Consider the following 21,631-nt stretch of genomic DNA (forward strand, 5'->3'; position numbering starts at 1 on the left):
TTCAGAATACTTTGAGACCTCAAATGGTCAAATTTTTCTGAGTATAAAAAAATCAGGAAATAGATCTTTTTACTTACAACTAGAGAGGTTTTTTACTGACGATCTTAACTGTGATCGCTGAAATATTTATTACCACAAGCAGCATTTACTTCACTGTTATCTGTAATAAAGCTTCAAGACAAAGTAATTTTGTATAATTTCCCTTATATCAAATCTGCTATAGCACAGAAAGCTGTTCAACAAAATGCAGATGTGTCAGCACTCATCCTCCATCAGGAAAGGAGAAAAGTGGGAAGCAGCTAGATGTGAATTTAAAAACAGCCCCAACCCACTTTTTTCATTACAGGGCTTTATACTAAAATTTTAGGGACTTGGAACCACTTAATGATATAATCCTACCAAGAATTCTTTAAATTATATATGACAAAATGTATTTACTTCAGGAAAGCCCCCTGAAAAGAAGTGTCCATCTGGCAAATCCACACTTCATCTTCAATTGAAACACAACCTTAACTGTCCACCAAAAGGGAATTTCTGATGAAGTGGTCACAACCTAACAATCTCATTCAGAAAGTTTCACTGTCACTTATGACTTGAACCACTGTAATGAAATAGATATTTCTGTATCATACAAAGCAATATTTACATAGGTGTGTGGTATAACATGACTACTCTTGCAAAATACTTGAACATTTCAGGTGTCAGATTCTACAAATGCAAAGTGATTAGGAGAGTGTTTTGGTAATGCTTCACTTACTCTGTGAAATATCAAAGYTTATGATCGGATTTAAAACTTGTTTATTTTTCTCCTTTCACAGATCTTATATAAATGTAACAGTTCTAAGAATAAACAAAAATTACATTAATTGTTTATGTTGAATGAGGSAGATCACTTTGTTTGAYGCTAAATGCTCTTGGRTTASAGTTMAAAAGAAAATAAATTAATGTAAATCAGGTATTGTTTTGCTGAGTTTCTGTCAGAGGCAAACTGATAGTCAGAACATTCCTTTTTAGTCTTTACTTGTCTTAGCTATTTGGAGCTTTAGTCTCATTATTTGCTCAATCATCTAAGCAGAGGATTATTTATTTGAACAAAGTTTTTAACTGGTGGGGTTATATAAGAAATTATGAAATATGCTTATGTCAAGAAGTTCAGTATTGTTCAGGTAAGCAGACATACATATTGCTTCTGCATATTTGAGATCTGTGCATCATATATGTAAGCTGAATAATTGTAATGATGTGTAAATATTATAAAAAGAATGATAAGGTAAACAGGTCAGGTAATTATGGAATTTCATGGGTGGGTAATGTTTTAGACTTGAATGTCACAGAAAGTACTTTTTTATACTCTTGGTTGTACGAGTCACACCTGTACCTGAAAATTCGAACTATGTTGTCAATCTAATGATGGTTCAAAAACTGTATGTTAAGATAAGCACTATACTACAAAATTATCACCATTGATTTTTTCTTCTAAATACTATTTTTTTTTCCTTTTAGACACTAGCATAGATGAGATTGCTACAATGCTGCAGATTAGAACTGTTAGGAAAAAAATCAGAMAGAAAAGCTATAAAAGAGACTACTCTTTTATATTTCCTCAAGGAATTGTCTGTCTAATGCAGTACTGTACTTYACTGAAGGTGACTATACTACAATAAGATTAGTTTATCGTCTTTAAAAAAAAGTTTCGTGAATCATTAAGTTTCTTTTTTGAAATAAAAATCACTGATCTTGTCTTKAAAAATTTTCTGTGAGTTGATAAACTGTCTCTTAAAAGTACATTGCAGTGCAAATGTCAGCATGGGATTGGATTTAAACAAATGGTTGCACAGTCAGCAGAAAGGGTCTMATTATTAGAACTGCATAAAGTCTTCGGTTTGTCCCTTTTATCATAAATATAAATATATKTCTGAGTAGCTACCTTCAACTGAAAGGCTCAACTTCATTCAAAATCTGAGAATCTTTTTCTAAAACTACAGTAAASTAATGTGAATGTGCTTTTGCAAAAGGAATTTGCACAGAGATGTKCCAGCACGGCTAGTAAAACTACACTAAGTAACCGTGAAACTGGTGCACAGCCTGTGTGCATCAGCTTTTATGGAACACCAACTCTGGATTGTACAGAAGTAGCACCTCTTCTACTTAGTGAAATTTTCATCAGCAAAGAACTCAGGAATCATGAGGTCAGCTTTACATTTTCCTGTTGGAAACTTAGAGGAACATTGTACACACTCAAAAACATCGTAGGTTTTCATGGCTATAGCTCACAATAACAAAAATCTAAGTAAAAATATAACCGAAATCTCCATGATAGGTTCAAAAGGTAAGTTTTAAACAGTTTAGTCTCTTCATGCCATTTTGTCCAGGACGCTTGAATGTCAGAAGACAAAAATGTACTATAAATTTGAGGGAAGATACACATCCTGGAAAAAAACTTTACATTTTATGGAACAGTGGTATATCTGCAACCAATCAATGTTTTTCATTAATATTAGGACTTTTGCAGTGTGACACATCTTTTTCCCCTTTCCTTGTGTTTGTAGAAGAGGGGACAATTTAGGATTTGTTCTAGACTCTAATTCTTGAGCATAAGTAAGGGACAGTAGTAATATTGTCACAAATCGTGTCTCACACCCTTTAAGGTGGAGAGAGGGAGATGCCAGGGAACTGTTTTACAAGCAAAAAAAMCCCAATCMTATCTRAATGTAACTGTGTTTCTGGGGCAGAATGAACTTAATAATTAGGACARTGTATGGCTAGAATATATTACGTTACACCGTATATTTGTTACATTTTGTGAGGTTTGGATGATACCCATCAGCAGTTCCAAGTGCTCCATRCAATTAATCCATCTTTAATATGAGTATACTCTATATTGTAAACATGTAACAGTGCAAACATTCAAAGCAATTTTTCACATTTCATTAGTCCTTAAATAGTTTGGAAAATGAGTGGGCTCCATGAAATATTAGAAAATAATTATTTTAGACTGGGGAAACGAAATTGAAGTGCACCTTAGGAAATGTCCAACTGTGCATGCCTATCCCAGGAGCACCAGTGCATCTGCTGATTCAATCTTCAGGATGAAGCATTGCTGGCAAAGTCAGGTTCCCTTCCAGCAGACAGGTCCCAGCAGATGCTGCAGTTTGTGGATGGTCTGGTAGAGCCACAGGCACCTGCTTTGGCCCGTGCCCATTTTGCCCCTGCAGAATCAGCGAGCGCTGCTGCTGAAGGCAGGAGCTGGCACATGTTATTTGGTGCCGCAGCTCAGCTCTTTCCTCTCGCAGAGTGAATGTTCTGCAGTGCTCTGCTGGGCTGCAGCCTGCTTTCCTGAGGGTTGGGAGAGAGCTCACACAGCTCTTTGTGACAATGGGAACCTCTAGCACTTCAGCTGGGCTAAAATAGTGCTGGTTAAATGGGGCTGCTTAAAGAGAAATGAGGAGTATTCTCTTCACAGGACATCCCTGCTCRGTACAGAGAGAGACAAAGAGTTATTTAGGGAGAAAGCCTTTGAGGAGGAGGCTTTCTTTGCAGAAATGGCCATATGCTTCCAACTCCTACAACATTCAACAATAGAATATTTTGACAGGAGAGGAACTGCTGCTGTAAATCTCCCAATTATGGATCAAAAATGCCACCAACACATGATGCAGAACATGTTACTGGCAGAAGCTCATGCAGCAGTTCAGAAGAGTGGAAAGTTTTCTGATGGATTAACCTTTGCACCAATAGGTTCTGTGCCAGATTCAATATCAGATGTATTCTAGGCTTCTTTCAAACCTGCAGGCAATGTTGCAAATTTAGCCAGAGTATAACTTCTGTTTAGATAGACCTAGGAGAGTATCTATTCTAACAAAAAGGATTTAAGCAAAAAAACCCAAACAAAAAAAAAAACCCAAACAAACCAAAAAAAAAAACCCAACAGGAAGAAAAACAGTGTAAAACTGGCTATACTTTGTATCATCTGCTCTAGTTGATTTGACAGCTGTGCTGTCATTTGTACCTACCTCAATCTGACAAAATTAGTGTTTTAGTAACTTCAAGGAACCAGTGGCTCTCTGCTATCTCTGGCAGTGATACTCACAAACTTACATTCTCAATGGTTTTGTGAACCACCAGCTTTATCCATTGATGTGTTTGTCTTTGAGGTATCTTCTAAGTTAGTCCTTCTGTGGGTGCAGAAGACACCCAGGCCCCATTTTTCAGCCCATTATTGTTCTTCATCCCACCTGCTGGAGTAATCACTGCAAGGGAAGTCCTCAATGATAAATCTGGATTGGTAAATCATCACTKTTATGGAGTCACGAAAAAGGCACTTTGTGTTTCATTGTGTGAACTACKTAAACCTCAGTATCAGTTAGAAAAGTGCAAATACTAAATAATTCGTCCTACACACAGTCATGTAAAAGACCACCCTTATAAGAAGTACCGCCTCTACCCGAGTGTTGCCAGACCTTCTGTGGTAATAGGAATTTATTTTGAAATTTTAYTTTATGTTTCCTCCATAGTGCTATTAGAACATGGTTGTAGACAAGAATTGTCAAAAATTAAACCAGTATTGTTTCCCATATTTAAGTGACAGATCATGGACTGACCATTTGTAGGGAGCAGAATAATTGTGGGGAATTTTTGATGCAGGCTGGAATGTGAGTAAATTGTCTACCTGTGTCAGTTTAGTGATGATTTTATTTGGATAGAGTTGTGGAGAGTTCTGTGTTTATCTAAGTGACATTTGTGAAGATTTCAGACTGTATGATGAATGTGTTTTTTAATGATATTGATTATTTATTGTTAACGATAAAATGTCTTACATTCTCAGTGTGATATAATTAAAAGTCAGATCCCATGAGATATTCAGACACCTCATTCTTATGGATTTCAGCTCTGTAAAAATACATGAATACTTCTAAAAATACAGACTTACTTCAAGAGAGTCAAAATAAAATGTTGTAAATGTTATATTGCTGCACTTTTCAATAACTTGTTTTACTGTAATTTTTGATTAATCTGTTTTATGTAATTACTCTTTATGTTGTTTCTGGGTTGGTTTTTTTTTTTTTTTTTTTTTTTTTTTTTTTTTTTTTTTTTTTTTTTTTTTTTTTTTTTTTTTTTTTCTTTCCTGATTTATCTACTGTGCTAGGTATCTCTTTCTGTCTTGCAATGATTGTTTTGGGGAAGGTGCATGGAATTTCTTTTTTCTTCATGATGTGCAAAGCAGTACAGCTTAAGGGCTGTACACTTACTGCTCTGTGCACTTAGTTACTGCTTCATTTTGAGAGATGTTGAGTATTCCTATCACCTGTTCAGCAGCTGGGGAAGGATTGATCATTGTGGCAGTTAAGGGCTGATCTATTCCTTAGCCAGCAAGAGGGGAATTTAAAGCACTCAGAGTTATYAGAGCTGCTCCTCAAATCTTCCTTCCAAAGGGGAATCTCTGGTACTGCAGAAATGGCTGACTGGCAGTGGCATAAATCCAGACTGAACTTTTAGCTTACATGTAGGGATAAAGTTGAGGTTGAGGGGAGTCTTAAGCAAAAGTTTAAGAAATACAGAACATTCTGTCACTGGTGCTGTTCCCTCCAAAGGCTGAGAGAAATCTGTAATAAAGCTCTGCTTAGAAATACGAAATTGGACTTTAACTTCAGATGTTTGATCATGCACCAGCCTTGTAAATACCATGGTGTTTTTCCTCTGTGCAGGTATCTAAGCCAGACTGTACCTGAAGAGATGATGCTAACAGCCAACCCTCAAAACAGGGAGAAATTAACCATACTAAAACAAGCTCTGGGTGCTCTGGGATTCAATAGCTTGGTAAGTTACATGAGCTTATGCRATTTGTAGCTAAAATAAACATATTCTGTAAGCAGGCCATAAGAAACTGTCATGGATAACCTTTTGTGGGGAAAAGAAGTGCTTTTCTGTCTTTTTTTCTCTTTTTTTTCCTCTTGGTTAAGACCTTGAAACAGCACTAGTTCACTCCAGGGAAATTACTGTAATCACTTTTAATTAGACACAGAACCAACAATGTAAATCTTTTTCGCTCTTAAAGATTCACAAAACAGCTTCAAGGTATAATACTCTGAACAATTAAATTACATAGATAAAAAGAAGCAATCAAATCCCATATGACAGACACCTCATAAAAGCCAAGGAATTTTTTTCCTCTTCCTGATTATCTCCCCATCCTTTTTCATTTTGTGAAACACGCATATGCTAACAGCACCTGAAAAGAAGTAAATACATATTTAGGCAAGGAAAATTGGAGATGGATAACTTGAAAGAGCTGACTTAATTCCCCAAAAGCAACAGGAAGATAGGCCTGTTGTTTGTCTTTAATYCTACAAAACTAATGAAGAAGATAATTTGGAAAATTAATCAAGAAGAGGTTTGGGAGGACAGAGGCAGGACAGAAATCAGAAGAAATAAAAGGATGAATATAAGAACTCATGTAAACTGTGTATCCTGTCAGGATACTAGAATGCTTWACAAACAACTCCCCATATTTCTCACACGTGTATATGCTACCTAAAACACTGTAGCTGGTACGCTTCTGTGAGAGAAATGCATAAGCAACCATTGTTTTAGAAACAGGTAAAAATTTAGCTACCCCTGCATGATATCATTACAAAAAAGGGGACACAAAGTTAATGCAACTCTGTGCTAGATTATCATAAAAAAAGACAGRTGGACAGCAGTTGTAATAAAAAAGGAAAAAGGGATATCAGCAAAAAAAAACTGAATCTGCTGCAGCTGTTACTGAGATGTGAGGTAAACTCTGGGGTGGTGGTACATCATGGAGCTGCTTGGCATTCCCTAGTTAAGGTAGTAACTAAAGTAGTAAATATCACTAAGTAAATATCACTAAGTAAATATCACCTTTAAATGTAACAGAGTGTAGGGTTTATTGTCATGAATGTTCATGTGGCCAGGTACAAAATTGAACATATGGTATATTTGACAGAATTATTCCTTACTCTTAGTGTCTTACACTGTACCAGTAGACTTCAATTGCAAAAGGTCCAGACACTGGTTTTAGCCCAGTGTTCATAGTTTGAYGGAGCTCTCTTGCTCTTTCATTAATCTTTCTGTTCTGCTGATGAAGGGGTTCAGCTCATAAATAAAAAGTTGAATGCTAAATGAGTCACGAATCAAAAGCCTACAGTTACTGACAATACTTCACATACAGTATTCTTTTGAGTCCAGTACTTCACTTTGTTTAGAGTTCTTGAATAGACATTACTTCTCAGAAAAGTGTAAATCATCTTGAACTCTCCTCTGTATACAGGCAGAATTAGAATAATATTTAGGGCATGCGAAATCTGTGGAGCTCTCAAATGCTCCAGGCTGACCTCCTGTGTTGAATGTTGGTGGGCAATATATGTAGATAAAACACATTCCTAAAATTTCTTCCCCTTACTTCTGAAGTACATGGAAAGGTCTGTATGTATTATTCCTTGACTGCCTAGCCACATTTAGTGATAGAGTAGATAATCTTTTTGAAGAACTACATAAAAACTCCTTAGCAGTTATTAATGATATCTTCCAGAGTATGTTAATATTTATTAAAAACAATCACTGTTTTAAAGGTGGGGTAACATGTATCTTACATTACACAATGAAAAAGTGTTTGAAAATCTGGAACGTGAAGTATACCTGAGGCCTTACCAAAATCACCAGAATCAACAGCTATCCCAGCCCACTGGCATCCAGTGCTGTGCAGTTATCCCCAAACCAGTTCTGGATGAGTTAACCTGCAAGCAAGGAGTGTGCTGTGCTAGTGTGCCATTTCATCCTGCCTGAGATACCATCCCAAGAAACAGGGTATAGCACCTCAGTGTCACTGCCATATTAGCATGATTTCTTCTGTTTTATGTTACCTTGTTCAGACTTTGCCTGTATATGTTGTTTTTTTTTTGAATCTTCAGCTTCCATACTGTGTAATACTAAAATACACTGTTGCCCTATTGACATCTATCTCATACAGTAAGAGATTGATGTTCTTGTCTTAAAATGTAGTTTAGGGAAGCGAACTTGCTTAAACAGCACTGGAGGTGCTATAGTGTATCCCAGCAAGACTGTAAGCTTCTTTAATGCCATTTGATGATAGGCATATTTRTTAGGGAAAGGAAAGTGAGGAAAAGAAGAGGACTTGACAATAAAGAGAATATGTTAGCTAAACATTTCATTAGTAGGTTATTTATAATCTTAGATCTTACTCTGCAAATTCTAATAAGTGAGAGTTCTCATTGTCACTTCTGCAGTAGAATTCTTTCAGTAAGAATTATCAAATTAACTTCGCTATGCATATAATGCCATATAATGAAATAATGGATATCAGATTTCCTGTTTTACAATTTTAAAGAAGCACTATTGTTTCATAAGTGACCGGAAAAAAAMCATCCAAAACCATACAATACTTTCAATATTTAAGGATTTAAAGTTTATATTTCATGAATCATAATTTTTTTTTTTAAATTTAAAAGTATTTTAAAAATTGAACAACCATCCAAAACAACTGAAGAAAGTTAGTTGTCTTCTGGCTATGATAAAGATGAGGTCTGGAAAAATGTACCCCTAAAGATAACTACTTCACAGTATAAAACATCAGAAAAGAATATGCAGTCCTGGAGGGAAAGTGTGAGGGTAAGGAAARTTGCTTTTGTTTCTTTCAAACCTTAATTACAGCTTTTAGTACCAGGAACCTATTTTAGTTTAGAGCTAGACACTTTGTGAGTTCAGTTGGCTGAGGCAAAAGAAATAGTTGCTTTTTCCAGATAGAGAAATTGTCTCAATGGAAATTCTCTGTGGACAAGATATGTTTTCTTTCTTGCAGAAATAGTGCATCCACTAAAGATATTTCAATGTTTTTATCACTTTCTGAAAAGCTTTTTTAACCGAGTGGTTAATGTGACTTAGATTAAAACAAAGGAAATAAAATGTAATTTTGTTGGTTCATATCCTGGTAGGTTCCAGTTTAATTTCACATTTCCTGTTAATAATTCACACATGAATACTTTTCAACTTTTCAAATGCCAATGATAAAAACAAAATTATGCAATAGAATTTGTATTTTTACAAAGYATTACCTTTCACTGGTGTGCCCAACAGACTTTTTCTTTATCTTTAACTCTGCAAAAACTGTGTGCAGGAGGTGGAGAACCTGTTTGTAATTCTCTCAGCAATTCTGCATCTCGGAGACATTCGCTTTACGGCTCTGACAGACGCTGAGACAGCATTTGTGTCAGACCTGCAGCTCCTGGAACAAGGTCAGTAGGACGTGACCTTGGAGCGTCGCCTGCTTGGTCCCACAGCAGGGAAGTTGCGCTGTTCCACCGACAGATGGAAACACAATTCCAGGGAGACAAAAAATATCACTCCTGAAAATTCATAAGTTACATTGGGAAGACAGTATCCAATTGACCTGGATGTTTTATAAGTTACAGATTTTTATGGGAGGAAATAAAATGCCAGTATTGCAAATTATCCAATTAAATGTCATATTTAATGCTGTCATTTGCCAGAAGAAATTGTGCGGTGCACTTTGTGCAGCCTTCTTTTGAAATGCTTTTGCACTGCTTTTCAACAGCTGAACAATTTATCTTGAATTCCTTACAATCAAAATYGGTGTCTTAAAAGGGTCTCATGTTTTCATGCTTTGAAGTTTGCCCTCTTGGTCACTAACAAATCTCCTCCAAGTGGCTTATGGATACAGAATGTCAATAAGTAGCATACCTTAACTCTAATACCACAGAAAGTCTGCCAAATCCTGGGGAAAGTGCTGAGTAATCTTTCAAGGGCAAAAAAAAGCTGTAATGTAATATACAGATACATTCAAACTTCACAAAGTACTGATTATAGTAATCCGATTTTATGTGTTCATTAATTTTGATTACTCCTATGACAGCACCCTTTTCTTTACTGTTTGGATTCTTTCACTATTCAAAATTAAATCTGTTGTAAAAAATGAAATATTCAGTATAGCATAAACCAGTCTTCCTTTACATTTTCTTTTCATTYCAGTGGCAGGGATGCTGCAGGTTTCACCAGACGAGCTTGCTTCAGCCCTAACAACTGATGTTCAGTATTTTAAAGGTAATCTTTTTCAAGGTTACATTCTCATAGATCAGACCTGGTGGCATTTGGATCCTTTTGATTTAAAAAATTTAAAAGCTGGTGATTTTTGTTTCTTATTTCTTGTATGGTCCTGTTAATATTCCCTCTGAGGAATAAGTAGGTTTATCTTCTGTGCAGTAAATCAGACTGGGCCACCAAATTAGAAATGCTTTTGTAATATAGGGCAAAGCAGTTTCACACTGTGATGCTGATGGGCTCCTACCTTGATTAATGTTACAAAAGGGTGTCAAGATAACAGATTAGATATTAATAGAGAATATTAGTGAGAACTGTAATCAACATGAGTGTGTTGGGAAAAAATAATCTCAAAAAAATATTTTCAGTAAAATACTAGTTCTGTGTGGTACTCGTACACATTTCTTTTGAATAAAGTATAAAGGCATGTATTTCCAAACTAAAAACCTTTTGAGTGTTGACAGTCTTTTCATCTTGCACTGGAGGCTTCAGAAGGAAAGCTAACACCATGTAAATGTTTGGCAAAGGAGAAGTAACTGTAGCTAAATTTACTGTAACTAAAATTACTTAAGGTGAAGTTTACAACACACTTTCACCTCCATTTTCTGCTTTTTCTCTTAGGAGACACGATTGTTCGGAGGCACACTATAGAGATTGCAGATTTTTACCGGGATCTCTTGGCAAAATCTCTGTATGGTCGTTTATTTAGCTTTTTAGTCAACACAATCAACTGCTACCTTCAAAATCAAGATGAGASTGGCAGGTAGGTGTGCCATTTGAAACTATTTGGTGTTCCATTATCTGTTCGAATTCAGAACCATAAAAGAAACATGATTCCATTAAACGGTGGCATTTAATACACACTGATAAAGTTTGTAAGCATTTTATGATAGCATGACATGGTGCTTGGATCTCTAAAGCACTGGCCATTCCTTCTAGTTTTTTCCTCTGTAACATTTATTTATTTGCTTATATAGGGGGCCATGGTGCTTTATGCAGTAATCTAGATTGGTGGTTACAATTAGTAGCCTTTTAGGAGTTGACAATACAGAATAAACTAAGTCTTTCAACATGCAAAATGCTGCCTGGTGCTTTTTTTTAATGCAGAACATACTTGTTCTTTCTTCCCAAAAGAGTGACCTTAGCTCAGGATATTAAAAACAGAATTTTACTCAAAGGCTTTCAGATGAATGTTTAAACTTAACTGAATTAAATGTTCTAAGAATGTTCTSTAGGTTAGCATCTTCTAAATTCGATGCTGTTGCTATCCAGCGTGGGCTTCTTGGAAAAATGAATGCTAATTAATGTGCATCAGTGGAGCAGTCAAGAAACAAATTAAAGCAACAACAAAAAAAAAGGAAATCTCGGTAGAATCAAAGTAACAAACTAAGATAGTAGACCTAATTACATGATGGTTTGCATGTGACTTAAATGAAGTTCAACAGTTCATATGCTCAGCTGAGCTTTCTTACGAATGTGAAATACAAGTGGCTTGGAATTATTGGGAAATCATAATCTACAAATGACAGATGTGGAACTTTCATAAGTATGTTTACTTTGTATCATATCTCTGTGTCTGCATAGGACAAATGTTTATGAGGTGCCCTCTTTTAGAGTTTGAGGATTCACAATCTTATTTTTATCCTATTTGAAGACCAATTAGTGACAAATCACATTTCTATGTGTGTAGCTAAGAGAAAAAGGTACCATGCCTGAGTAACACAGCATGGTTTGCCTTCAGCAGGAAGATAAAGGCACCTAAAATCTTCTAAGTTTTCTGCATCTAAAATCCTTCTTCACTGTATGTATACCACCAGAGTGCCTCACTTCCTGCTGAAGACAAACATGGAATGATTTTAATTGTCTCTTTGTGACAGTAAGCCAGAGCAATTTTCCAATCCATGTCCTAATTTGAAATACTCTGTTTATAATAAGGAAGGGCAGTAGCATGAGGTTACAGTTCTTCCTCATTCGTTTCTGGGACTCATGGAACATAAGCTTAGCTCAGTGCATGTCTTTGATAGACAACAACCCAGTTCAGGCATTTCTAATACAGTGAGCTTTTTGGTTGTTGAGAAAGAAATTTAGAATTGGTGTATCAAAAATCTGTTGAAATTATTTGAAATCATTTTTCAGTTTGTAATTTTACAATTTGAGGTCTCAGTCTTTCACAATAGGGTGTTTTGTATCTCTGCTGTTAATATAAACCTGTAATTTCAAGTCAAAGATGTTTGTATATTGTTTATCTTGCAGCATCCTTTTAGTGCAATCTCCAGATAGAGGAGGTGACTTCTACATTGTGAAAATATTTCTCAGTGAAATTATTTCAACCTGTGGGTAGCTTGAAGATCGTGTGAGATGTGAGTCCCAGCTAAAAAAGGACAGCTGTTTGGTCTATGAGAAATGAGGAATTTGCAATAGCCTCCTGTGGCTGCATATTATACATATGCTTGAAAAAGGGGAGTTCTTCATTTAGGCTGGTTTTAGAAAGCTAACCAGCTCAGGATTAATTGGCAGTACTGACAAGATACACTAAATTTTAGAAGGCCAAAATCAGCTTCAGTTCCGTTTCCAAACTTGAAGCTAAGTAGCTTATATTAAGTGAAAATTAAGTTCATTATCCTACACTAATATTTTAACCTCAGTTACATTAGCCCATGCCCAGCTTTTTTTTTTTTTTTTTTTTTTTTTTTTTTTTTTTTTTTTTTTTTTTTTTTTTTTTTTGTCCAGCCTAATAATATTGTTTAACCTAGAGGAGTAAATCAAGCCATAGAACAGTTCTAGACGCAGGTTGGATTGCTGCAATGAATTTGTGGCTTGTAGATCAGATTTACTTCAAATATATCTGAGTATCTATCAGTCAGCAGCATTATGTCTCCAGTTTGGTGCAGTTTTAATGAACCTCTGCTTAAAGATACACCAAAGACATTAATTTATGTGACTGACTTAAATAAGTTTGATGCATTCCAGGCCACACTTCATTCCCCAGTTGGAAACTGACAGAATTACTACTCATCAGATGGGATAAAGCCTTCACCTGAAACGTGGAATAAGATTTCTAACTCAGTTCTCTTGTTTTGTTGTGAGGCAGCTTTAGCTGTACTTCCATCACACTTCAGCGAGAATTTATGAAGCAATGAAATTAGATTTATTGTCTTAGTAACTCTAGGAAAAGCATTTGATCTTGACATTTTTGAGGAAACTGGTTATCCATGTTTAACTTTTATGGTGGAAATACTTGATTTTGGTCTTTAATATTGATTTATGTTTACTGTGAAATAGCTTGTGACAGGTTTCAGGCAAAATAAAAGTGATGATTAGCATTAGATCTAAGCAAAGGGGAGGTGATTCTGTGAAAAGCTGCAACGACCAAGTTCTAAAGTTATGAAATATTGAGAATAAAAGGTGTTGCCAGACTCCAGCAAATTCATTATTTTTAATACTATTCAATAAGTATAAAGCAAGAATTCTAATGATTGTGTTGAGGTAGTACACCTTTAGAAATGCTGTTCTCTTTCATTAAAAAATTACTTATAATTTTGTCTAGTTTTAACTAAATTAAAACCCTAATTGCTAATTTAGACTGGTTGCAAGATCTGAGGTTTGTTACTTTATTCATTCAGATATTATTTAAAAAAATTGGCTGTGGAGGAATTATATTGCCATAATTGGCCCCTAGAGTGGGATTAGAAGAAAGCCATTAACATTTCTCACAGGTGCTTGTAATTATTTTTTTAAATTATTGATATTTATCTTCACTCATCTATATAATGATTTTCTACTCTACTGATTCAAAATCATCTAGGAGAATTTCTTCCTAAGACTCTTAACTCTTCAAAGTTTACTACTGTTTTACTTCCATTAAGTATGCTGATTTTCAGTTTTGTAGATTCATGGTTGTCTTAATGTGGCATTTCAAAGTAATTGATTACACATTGGCAAAATTGGATCTAGTGATCCAAATGAGTAATGAAATCACTTAAGGTAATGTTTTAACAATTCCTGATTCATTCTGGAAGAGGGCTTTTCCTTTATGGAGATTTAAGAATGTCTGTGAACTCTTGTGAAATATTGTGGAACTCAGTAGAAGAGTGCTGGGAGTGCAGGAAGGAAGAAAAGGAGCTTCCTGTTCAGAATGTGAACCTGCAGCATAATGAGAATTGTTTCTGTGTGTGGAGCTAGGGAAATCTTTCAGACAAACGGTACAAAGCATCTAATATAACATAGTGTATAATACCATCTTTTGAAATCTGCTTCAGTCTGGATAATTTCAAGTCTTTCATTTAACAAGATAATGCCAGCTTTTAAAGCACAGGGCAAATTTTACTTGAAGAAGAGGAAGAGTATGTGCTACTAATGAAAGTGTGATAGATCTTGAGTCTATTGGCAAATAGACTTCTTTCTTCCTGCCATAACTGTCAAGTCATTCAAAAAAATATTTGTCAGATATGGAGCCAGTGTTTCTTTCTGATGTGTCCCACCACCATCTCTATGCACCACTCACAACTGGTTCAAGTAATATTAAAAGAAAAATTACAGTCATTGAGCAAGATACCTGAGAGACATGCCACCAAATCTCAGCAAAAATCTCAGATTGTTGAAAAACTCCCTCAAAAGATTCAGAAACTAGCTTTGCGTAGTAATTGTTTGAAATGAAGAACATACCCAGCTGGAAGTATTCAGCCTGTTCTGTTTAAGAGCTGTATTTGTKACAACAGGTAGAATCTGTTCCCCTGGGAGTACTGAATGCTTCTTAATTAGGATTTTGAGGGCCCTTATTTGAAGTCTTGGCTATATACTTCATCTAATCAGAAAAATATTTCCTCATTATTTAGTATCACTTCCAGTTTATCCAGATCAGACATAAGCCCTCCTCATTACTGGCAGAAGAGCAAGAAATGTTATTTCTTGGGCAGGTGAAAAGGCGCATTAGAACATCCTCCCACAACAGATTCATCTCACTGCTTTATGCTGGCAGATTGCAAAAGGTAACAAAAGAAATGAATCCTATGGATTTTGCAGCTAAGAACTATCTGCAATGGAAAAAAAGTCAACAAATAACATTCTGGTTTGTCTGAAGCAGTGGGTCAGATGGATRGTAAAGGGAGTTCTGTTCACCTTGCCAGCAATGGCAAATGGTTCAAGAGCATCTCTTGATGAATTGCCAAATGTCTGCCAAAGTGTAGATTATCAGACAGGATGTCTTCTACATGTGTATTGTTTTTAGGAGTTGCCAGGAATTTTTATGTAGTTTATTTAGAATACAATTGTTAAGTATACAAGATCAAAAAAGGTATTTCTAGTCTGTAAGGATGTCTTTACAGAAATGTTGCTCTGAGGAAAAAAGGCAAAACTGGAGGCATTGTAAAGTGCTGTAAATTGAAAGGCTGTTTTGTGAATCAAAAAACCAAAACGACTTATAGTGAATATCCATGCTTGTTTTTAGCTATTCACACCTGTGTGCTGGTATAACAGATAAAAAAGTTCTTCAAGTATGTGCAGATTCTTTTTTTTTTTCTAATTTCTATGCTGGGAAGTATTGTCAAGCTTGAAATCTAAGTCTCAGTCCCCATTAAAACTATAGTTCTTTTATTCATACATAGTTAATATTAAATATCTGAAATACAATGAAGAGATGCGTCAGTGACAGTTAGTAACCATAAAATAAAAAAAAAAACAAAATAAAAAAATCTTTCAAATAAAAAGTGCCTTTTTCTAACATTTGTTCCTTTAGACACTGGTGATATGCTCCTTCATTTGTAAACATGGAATCATTCATGCTTTATTTTGCCTTGGGAGTCTCTGCTATGATTATTTAAGGGAAGTAATTTTGCTGGAATTAATGTGATTGACAGCTAGCCAGTAAAAACATACATGGACTCTCCTTCTGGGAAGAAAAATGATATGAAAAAGAGAAATACAAGAAGAAAGATTGAAAAAGCAAAGTAATTTGCAGCCACATATAAAGCAGTGCTTTTAATTTGGATGTTCTGCTGTCAGTTGTTATTTAGTTTTCAAAATCTGAGCAATAATTTAATACAGAAAATTACTATCACGGTTGTAGAGATTTTGCACATAAACAGCGCAGTGTAATAGTAAAATGTCACTGTTGCAGAGGATACAGAGCCTTGTTCTGTTATACTTGCCCCCTAGGCAAGATATTAATTATGTAAAACCTCCAGCTCTTTTAATGTAATGTGTGCATCTCCTAATAATAATCCACCAAAATTATCGTGAGTAGTTCATAAAAACACTGAGACTACATGATTTTTCTGTCAACAAATGCACATCCAGCAAGCCAGGATATTTCTCACAAATATCACAGTTAATGAATGTTATTTAAAGGAGCAATAAGCTGGCTCGTAAGGCTTTTATTTAGAGTTTTAGAAACTGGGACCAGATTCCTGCTTTACCTGACTTTTAATAATTCATTAAGTCAYTTTGTATTGGTCTTTTCCTTATGCAAATGTTTATATATTCCTTGAGGGAAAGTAAGAGAGACTAATTTGACAAAATAACAGTCATGGACTCAACTGGGATGTAAACAATCCAGWCTCAAATTTATTAATTGTATCAGACAGAGAGAGAATAAGCTGTTCTGTCTGTGTTAAGTAGTTCTTAAAAACTATGAAATAKAATGCAGTATTTCAACTGTTGTACAATGTTACATAGCAGTTCATTTTCCCTTCCTGTAAGGAAAGCTATATATAAATGGGGAAAAAATAAAAGAGAAAAAAGAGTGAAAACCTGTTAAGTACTCTGAAATTTCAAGCTTCTCTCTTTTTTTTTTTTTTTTTTTTTTTTGTTGGGAAACAGTTTTCTACTTCTGGTTTGTTTTTTTTTTTTTTTTTTTTTTTTTTTTTTACAAAACCTGTTTAAATAACATCGTAATTCTGGATTTTTAATACTGTTTTCTCTGAGGTAGTTTGTTTTTAAACATTTAATTCGTCTTTCTATAAATGGACTGGTTTTGTTAAAAACACATTGTGACAAAGAACTTACAACCCCCATCTCTAATCAGGAGCAGTTGTGAATGAGGCTCACATTTTAAAACCCAATTTAAATTGCACTCATTGCTAGAGGTGGAGGTTGTGATGTAGCTTTATGCTGCTTCTTGCAGAAATTCCCTTGGAGGCTAATCGACCTCCTGATAACCTCTCCTGCCCAACAAAGCCATTCTATGCTAGATTTATTATATAACAATCTCTGTCTGACATTTACGCACACAGCGAGTCCTGTGACAATCAGTAGTGCATTGAACTCGTGTGCTTTTGAAATGAAGACAGACTTCTTGGGTATGATTTCTGAAAAAGACTCTGCTTGCCCCTGAGGATTGTTTTCCCCAGCTTGTTTTGTAATATGCATTTTTTTCAAATGTTTGTTGTTATATGGCAATTTATTTTGAAGGCTGGATCTTTGTCTAATGACATGGTAGGGGTTACAATGACTGCARTGGAGCTGTATTTATGTACTCCAATAGTGGTTCACCTTTTTCTCCTTTAAATCCCAATATGCACAGAGGTTTTGCATGGGGGAAACATAGTACATGGAGACAAAATATGGAAGGATCTCAGAACTAGTAGCCTGTGATATTATTGTTGCAAAGCAGGCAAGAGAATATCCCAAAATATTCATTTTGCTCACTGCAGTGAATTTACTTTCCTCTCSAGATCAGGTTTACAGTGACTCAGTTCTAAGGAAGTAGAGAATATTAACACCTCTGTCCTTTTCCCATTTTTCCTGTCCAGCTCCTGGGTGACCGCTCCTTCCCTTTCTTCCACCTGGCCACAATAAAATCCATTCCCTGAGTGCATGCAGTGACACACGACAAATTAGATGCAATGTCAACAAGTTCTCTTTTATATAAACAGAGAGGAAACATCTGCCTTCTTCAGACCTGACCCCTGMCTCTTCTTTCCCCTGGGACATGGAACCTCTTGGGCAGCCTGAGCACAGAAATTCTACTTGATGCTGACACACAGAGGGCTTGTGCTTAACAGGTTTTCCTTGGTGTACATTTTGTAGAAGCAATTCTGGCTGCCAAACAAATATAAACAGGAAAGGATAACTGAGTGCAACCAAGCATTTTTGAAACTTCTCCAAAATGGTTATCCCTGATATCAGAAAATGGGTACCTATATCCTWAGAAATTGTACTTTAGAAAGTTAAGATACTTTCCTTCTCTTACAAATTTAGTTTTTAGCATGGCTATGARCCCTGCTTTTTTATTTCTGTTCAGCGTAATAGCTTGGTGAGTAGAAATTTGATTCTGTTTCCTGCGGTCTGCTTGTGTATTTCATCCATATTTTTGAAATATAGCCTGATTTCATCCTAGGAAAGAAATGCTTCTGTCATAAAATACCAGATATGTTATTCACTTGCTTGAATTCTTATTATTGGTAATCTCTTTTTTTTCCACAGTGACCAGGTGTTTGAAATTGGAGTGTTAGATATTTTTGGATTTGAAGAATTTCAAAAGAATACTTTTGAACAGGCAAGTGTGGATGTTTTGCTGAATTTACTATACCTGTTGTTAATTCTCTAATTAACCARTTTTGATCAGAATACAAACATAATGAAGGTGAAAATTTTATCTTAAAATATTTTTCCCATTAAGCCTATATGGGTATGAATTATACAGTAGGTTTTGCATGGTTGTTGACAATTTTAAAATAATATGGTAAATATCTGCCGTGATTTTGGAGAGGGGTAATGTCAGCACTGAAAGAAAATCTGAGGGAAATAGCATTGTTTGTTTTCATGCTTGTGGAAGTTATATTTCAACTAGATCAGTGAGTTGAAGGACAATATACTGAATTGGAAGAAAGATTAAAGGGTCTTGAGATGCTGTGGAGAAAAAAAAAAAGAAAATGTACATTAGGCTAAGTGCCATTACTGGCAAATTCACCTCTGTGTGACTTTACAACATGTGATTTTCAAAAAATTGAATTGCATCCATGAAAAATAAATTTAAATTTATGTCACTGCATGCTTTAAAATCCTTTTAAATATCAAAATTTCTTTAATATGTTTCCCTCCTTCAACATTAGTCACTGACCACCAGAGCTCTTGTGAGTTACGTATTTCAGAAAGCATCAATTACTGCACAACACATTGAAAAGGTGTTTGTTGTTCAGTTCTTCATTCATTCTGTARTGCAGCAGAAGAAAATCAAAGCATAGAACAACAAATCAAAGCATAGAAAAGAATCGAGAAGGAATCTGCAGCAAAAAAGGACTTGTTTGAAATCAGAATTTGCCCCTTTATCCCAGTCAATCCACTTTTTTATGGCTCAACTTTCTCCTTGTAGTGAAACAGAAGTCATAGAGCCACATCAGTTCAGCTTGTATAGCATGTTTGCATTTCTACCCAATTTCCAGTTSTTTGAAAGCACGTGATGAATTTACCTTCAAAAGAAGGCAATAAAGTCTATTCCAGTTTCTGTCTCACAAAATTCTTTTTGCTGCTACAGTTCTGCCTTGCTTGGACATTTGCTGGATTAAGGACTATGGATGTGTACCAATGTTCATAGTCTTTCACTCATTCTGAATGMCACCTTTGGAGAAAAATATAAAGTGAAAAACTAAAAATACTTCAACAGACTGAATATATAAAAAAAAAATTCCAAAAGCCTCCTGATTAATAAGTATAAAGTATTCTATGTGTTTTAAATACTTCTCAAAAGAGAGGGAGTCATCTTGGGACTGACTGGTTATTTTCCATTGACTCTGTTCCACATTGCTTTTTTGTCATGAAACTCAAAAAAATCTCTAGTTGACATCATGAAATGCCATGAATTCTCTTTTCTGGGGTAAGTAATTTTCTACTTGATAAGTGCAGAGATGCTTGAAGAGAAAATACAAGATCTAAGAAAAATGAGTAAAAAGGAATTTATTTTATTTTTTTCTGCATAGCAAACATGATAATTTCAAAGTCGAATTTTCATTTTTATTTTATTTTTCTCTAAATAAATGTATTTCAAGAGACACTTACCGTCCCTTCACCTGGATTGAATGCATTTTGTTGAATAATATTAAATAATAATCTGAGTCATTATCTCAGAATCTACTAAATTGCATTCCTGAAAAGACAGAATAGAGGTGAGAGGTTTTTTTTAATTAACTCCATAATGCAGTTAATAGATCTGATTCCTGAAGTGGTAGGTTGCAGTATCAGTGAAGAGAAGCATTGGTATTGCCACGTAATACAAATTCATCATACAGGCTCACCCCAAACATCCTGAACTTCAAAGGTGGAACTCTCTAGCAGTCTTAACCTAGTTCAGAGTTCTGCCTGGGCTCGTTAACCCTAACAATAAACAGCCCTGTTAACCCAGATAGGGTCCTCGTGCAAAACATTGCATCATGTCTGCAAACATGGCCTGTGATTGCAGAATGTTACAGCCAGACAGTGGTGGAGCCATAAACWTTTTTTTTTCATCGCATTTAGATTAGCATATTTTCAAATGGTGTTAGAAAAGTAGTTTTGGGAAAATGAACCTTTTTTTTTTTTTTTTTCCCCAAAATAGTGTATGATAAAGCATTTTTTGTGATATCTCTTTTCCTGCTTTCTTGGGAAAAAAAAATATGACTGTTTTCAATAAAAATTACACCCTCCTGATGGCCCAAAGCTGGGGACATTCTAAGTAGCTATGTGAATCTGTCTGGTGCTTTATATCAGGCCAGTAGATAGACTGTTTAATATCATAATTAAGAGAGCAATAAGATAGTAAATCTCATGTCAGTTTTAATAAACTGTGTTTGAAGRTGCTTCAGGCAGACAGAGATGGACAGACCAGGTAGAATAACTTGTTTACTCCAGTGTATGTTTTGGAATGACAAGGCACTACAGTATTGAAATATCAAAGTCAAATGAAGAATTGGTCTAGKAGCAACTCAGGAGCAATGCAAAGGAAAACAGCTGTCAAAGGACTAGAAAAATAAGATTAATTATGTCTACACCAAGAATCTGATAAATTCTGCAGGCAAAGTGATGTGTCTGACAGCTTGTAGAGAGAAAACAGTAGACCATTGTGAACAAGAAGGCATTAGAAGTTAAAAAATATTAATTAAGTGTTCAGTTCTCGTGTACCTAGTGAGTGTTGGTAAGTCTTTAATGTATAGAACATTCATAAGAGCAAAAATAGGACATGTATTTCTAAAATAAAAGTAAATAAGTGTGTGGAATTAGCAATAGTGAGAGTAGTTTTGATTTTTGGCATGAAATTTAAAAGCTAGAAGACTTTTAAAACAGTGGTTTTAGAAGCCACAATCTGAAGAAGTCATTGCTCAGTAAAGACTGAAAGCTTCTGAATTACCAGGACTCTGTGAGTTACAGCTTTTACTGCTCATCAGCTGAGTTATGGTAAATGAGTACAGGACACTTCTAGCTCACCCCAATTACAATTTACAGTCACTTCCTAGCAGTGATCATTAGCTTGGGAACAGCATTTTCCTGGAGCACTGCATACCTGCTGTGCTAGAACAGCTTTGTATACAGCCACACTGGAACATGGTCAAAAGTGAGCACAATTTCT

General features: G+C 35.3%; 1 protein-coding gene across 1 annotated transcript in view; it reads left to right on the top strand.

Moving 5' to 3' along the window:
* MYO16 (myosin XVI) overlaps nt 1-21,631 on the top strand; it is a 252,767-nt gene that overhangs the window by 129,450 nt on the left and 101,686 nt on the right. Inside the window, exons 16-20 of the mRNA XM_057390020.1 lie at nt 5,706-5,817; nt 9,155-9,272; nt 10,027-10,098; nt 10,717-10,858; nt 18,517-18,589. Coding sequence (XP_057246003.1) covers nt 5,706-5,817; nt 9,155-9,272; nt 10,027-10,098; nt 10,717-10,858; nt 18,517-18,589 — 517 coding nt within the window. The remainder of the gene's footprint in view (nt 1-5,705; nt 5,818-9,154; nt 9,273-10,026; nt 10,099-10,716; nt 10,859-18,516; nt 18,590-21,631) is intronic.

This window comes from Malurus melanocephalus, unplaced genomic scaffold, assembly GCF_030028575.1.
Source record: "Malurus melanocephalus ecotype Western Australia unplaced genomic scaffold, MMel_1.1 scaffold_1, whole genome shotgun sequence".
NCBI classification, from domain to species: Eukaryota; Metazoa; Chordata; class Aves; order Passeriformes; family Maluridae; genus Malurus; species Malurus melanocephalus.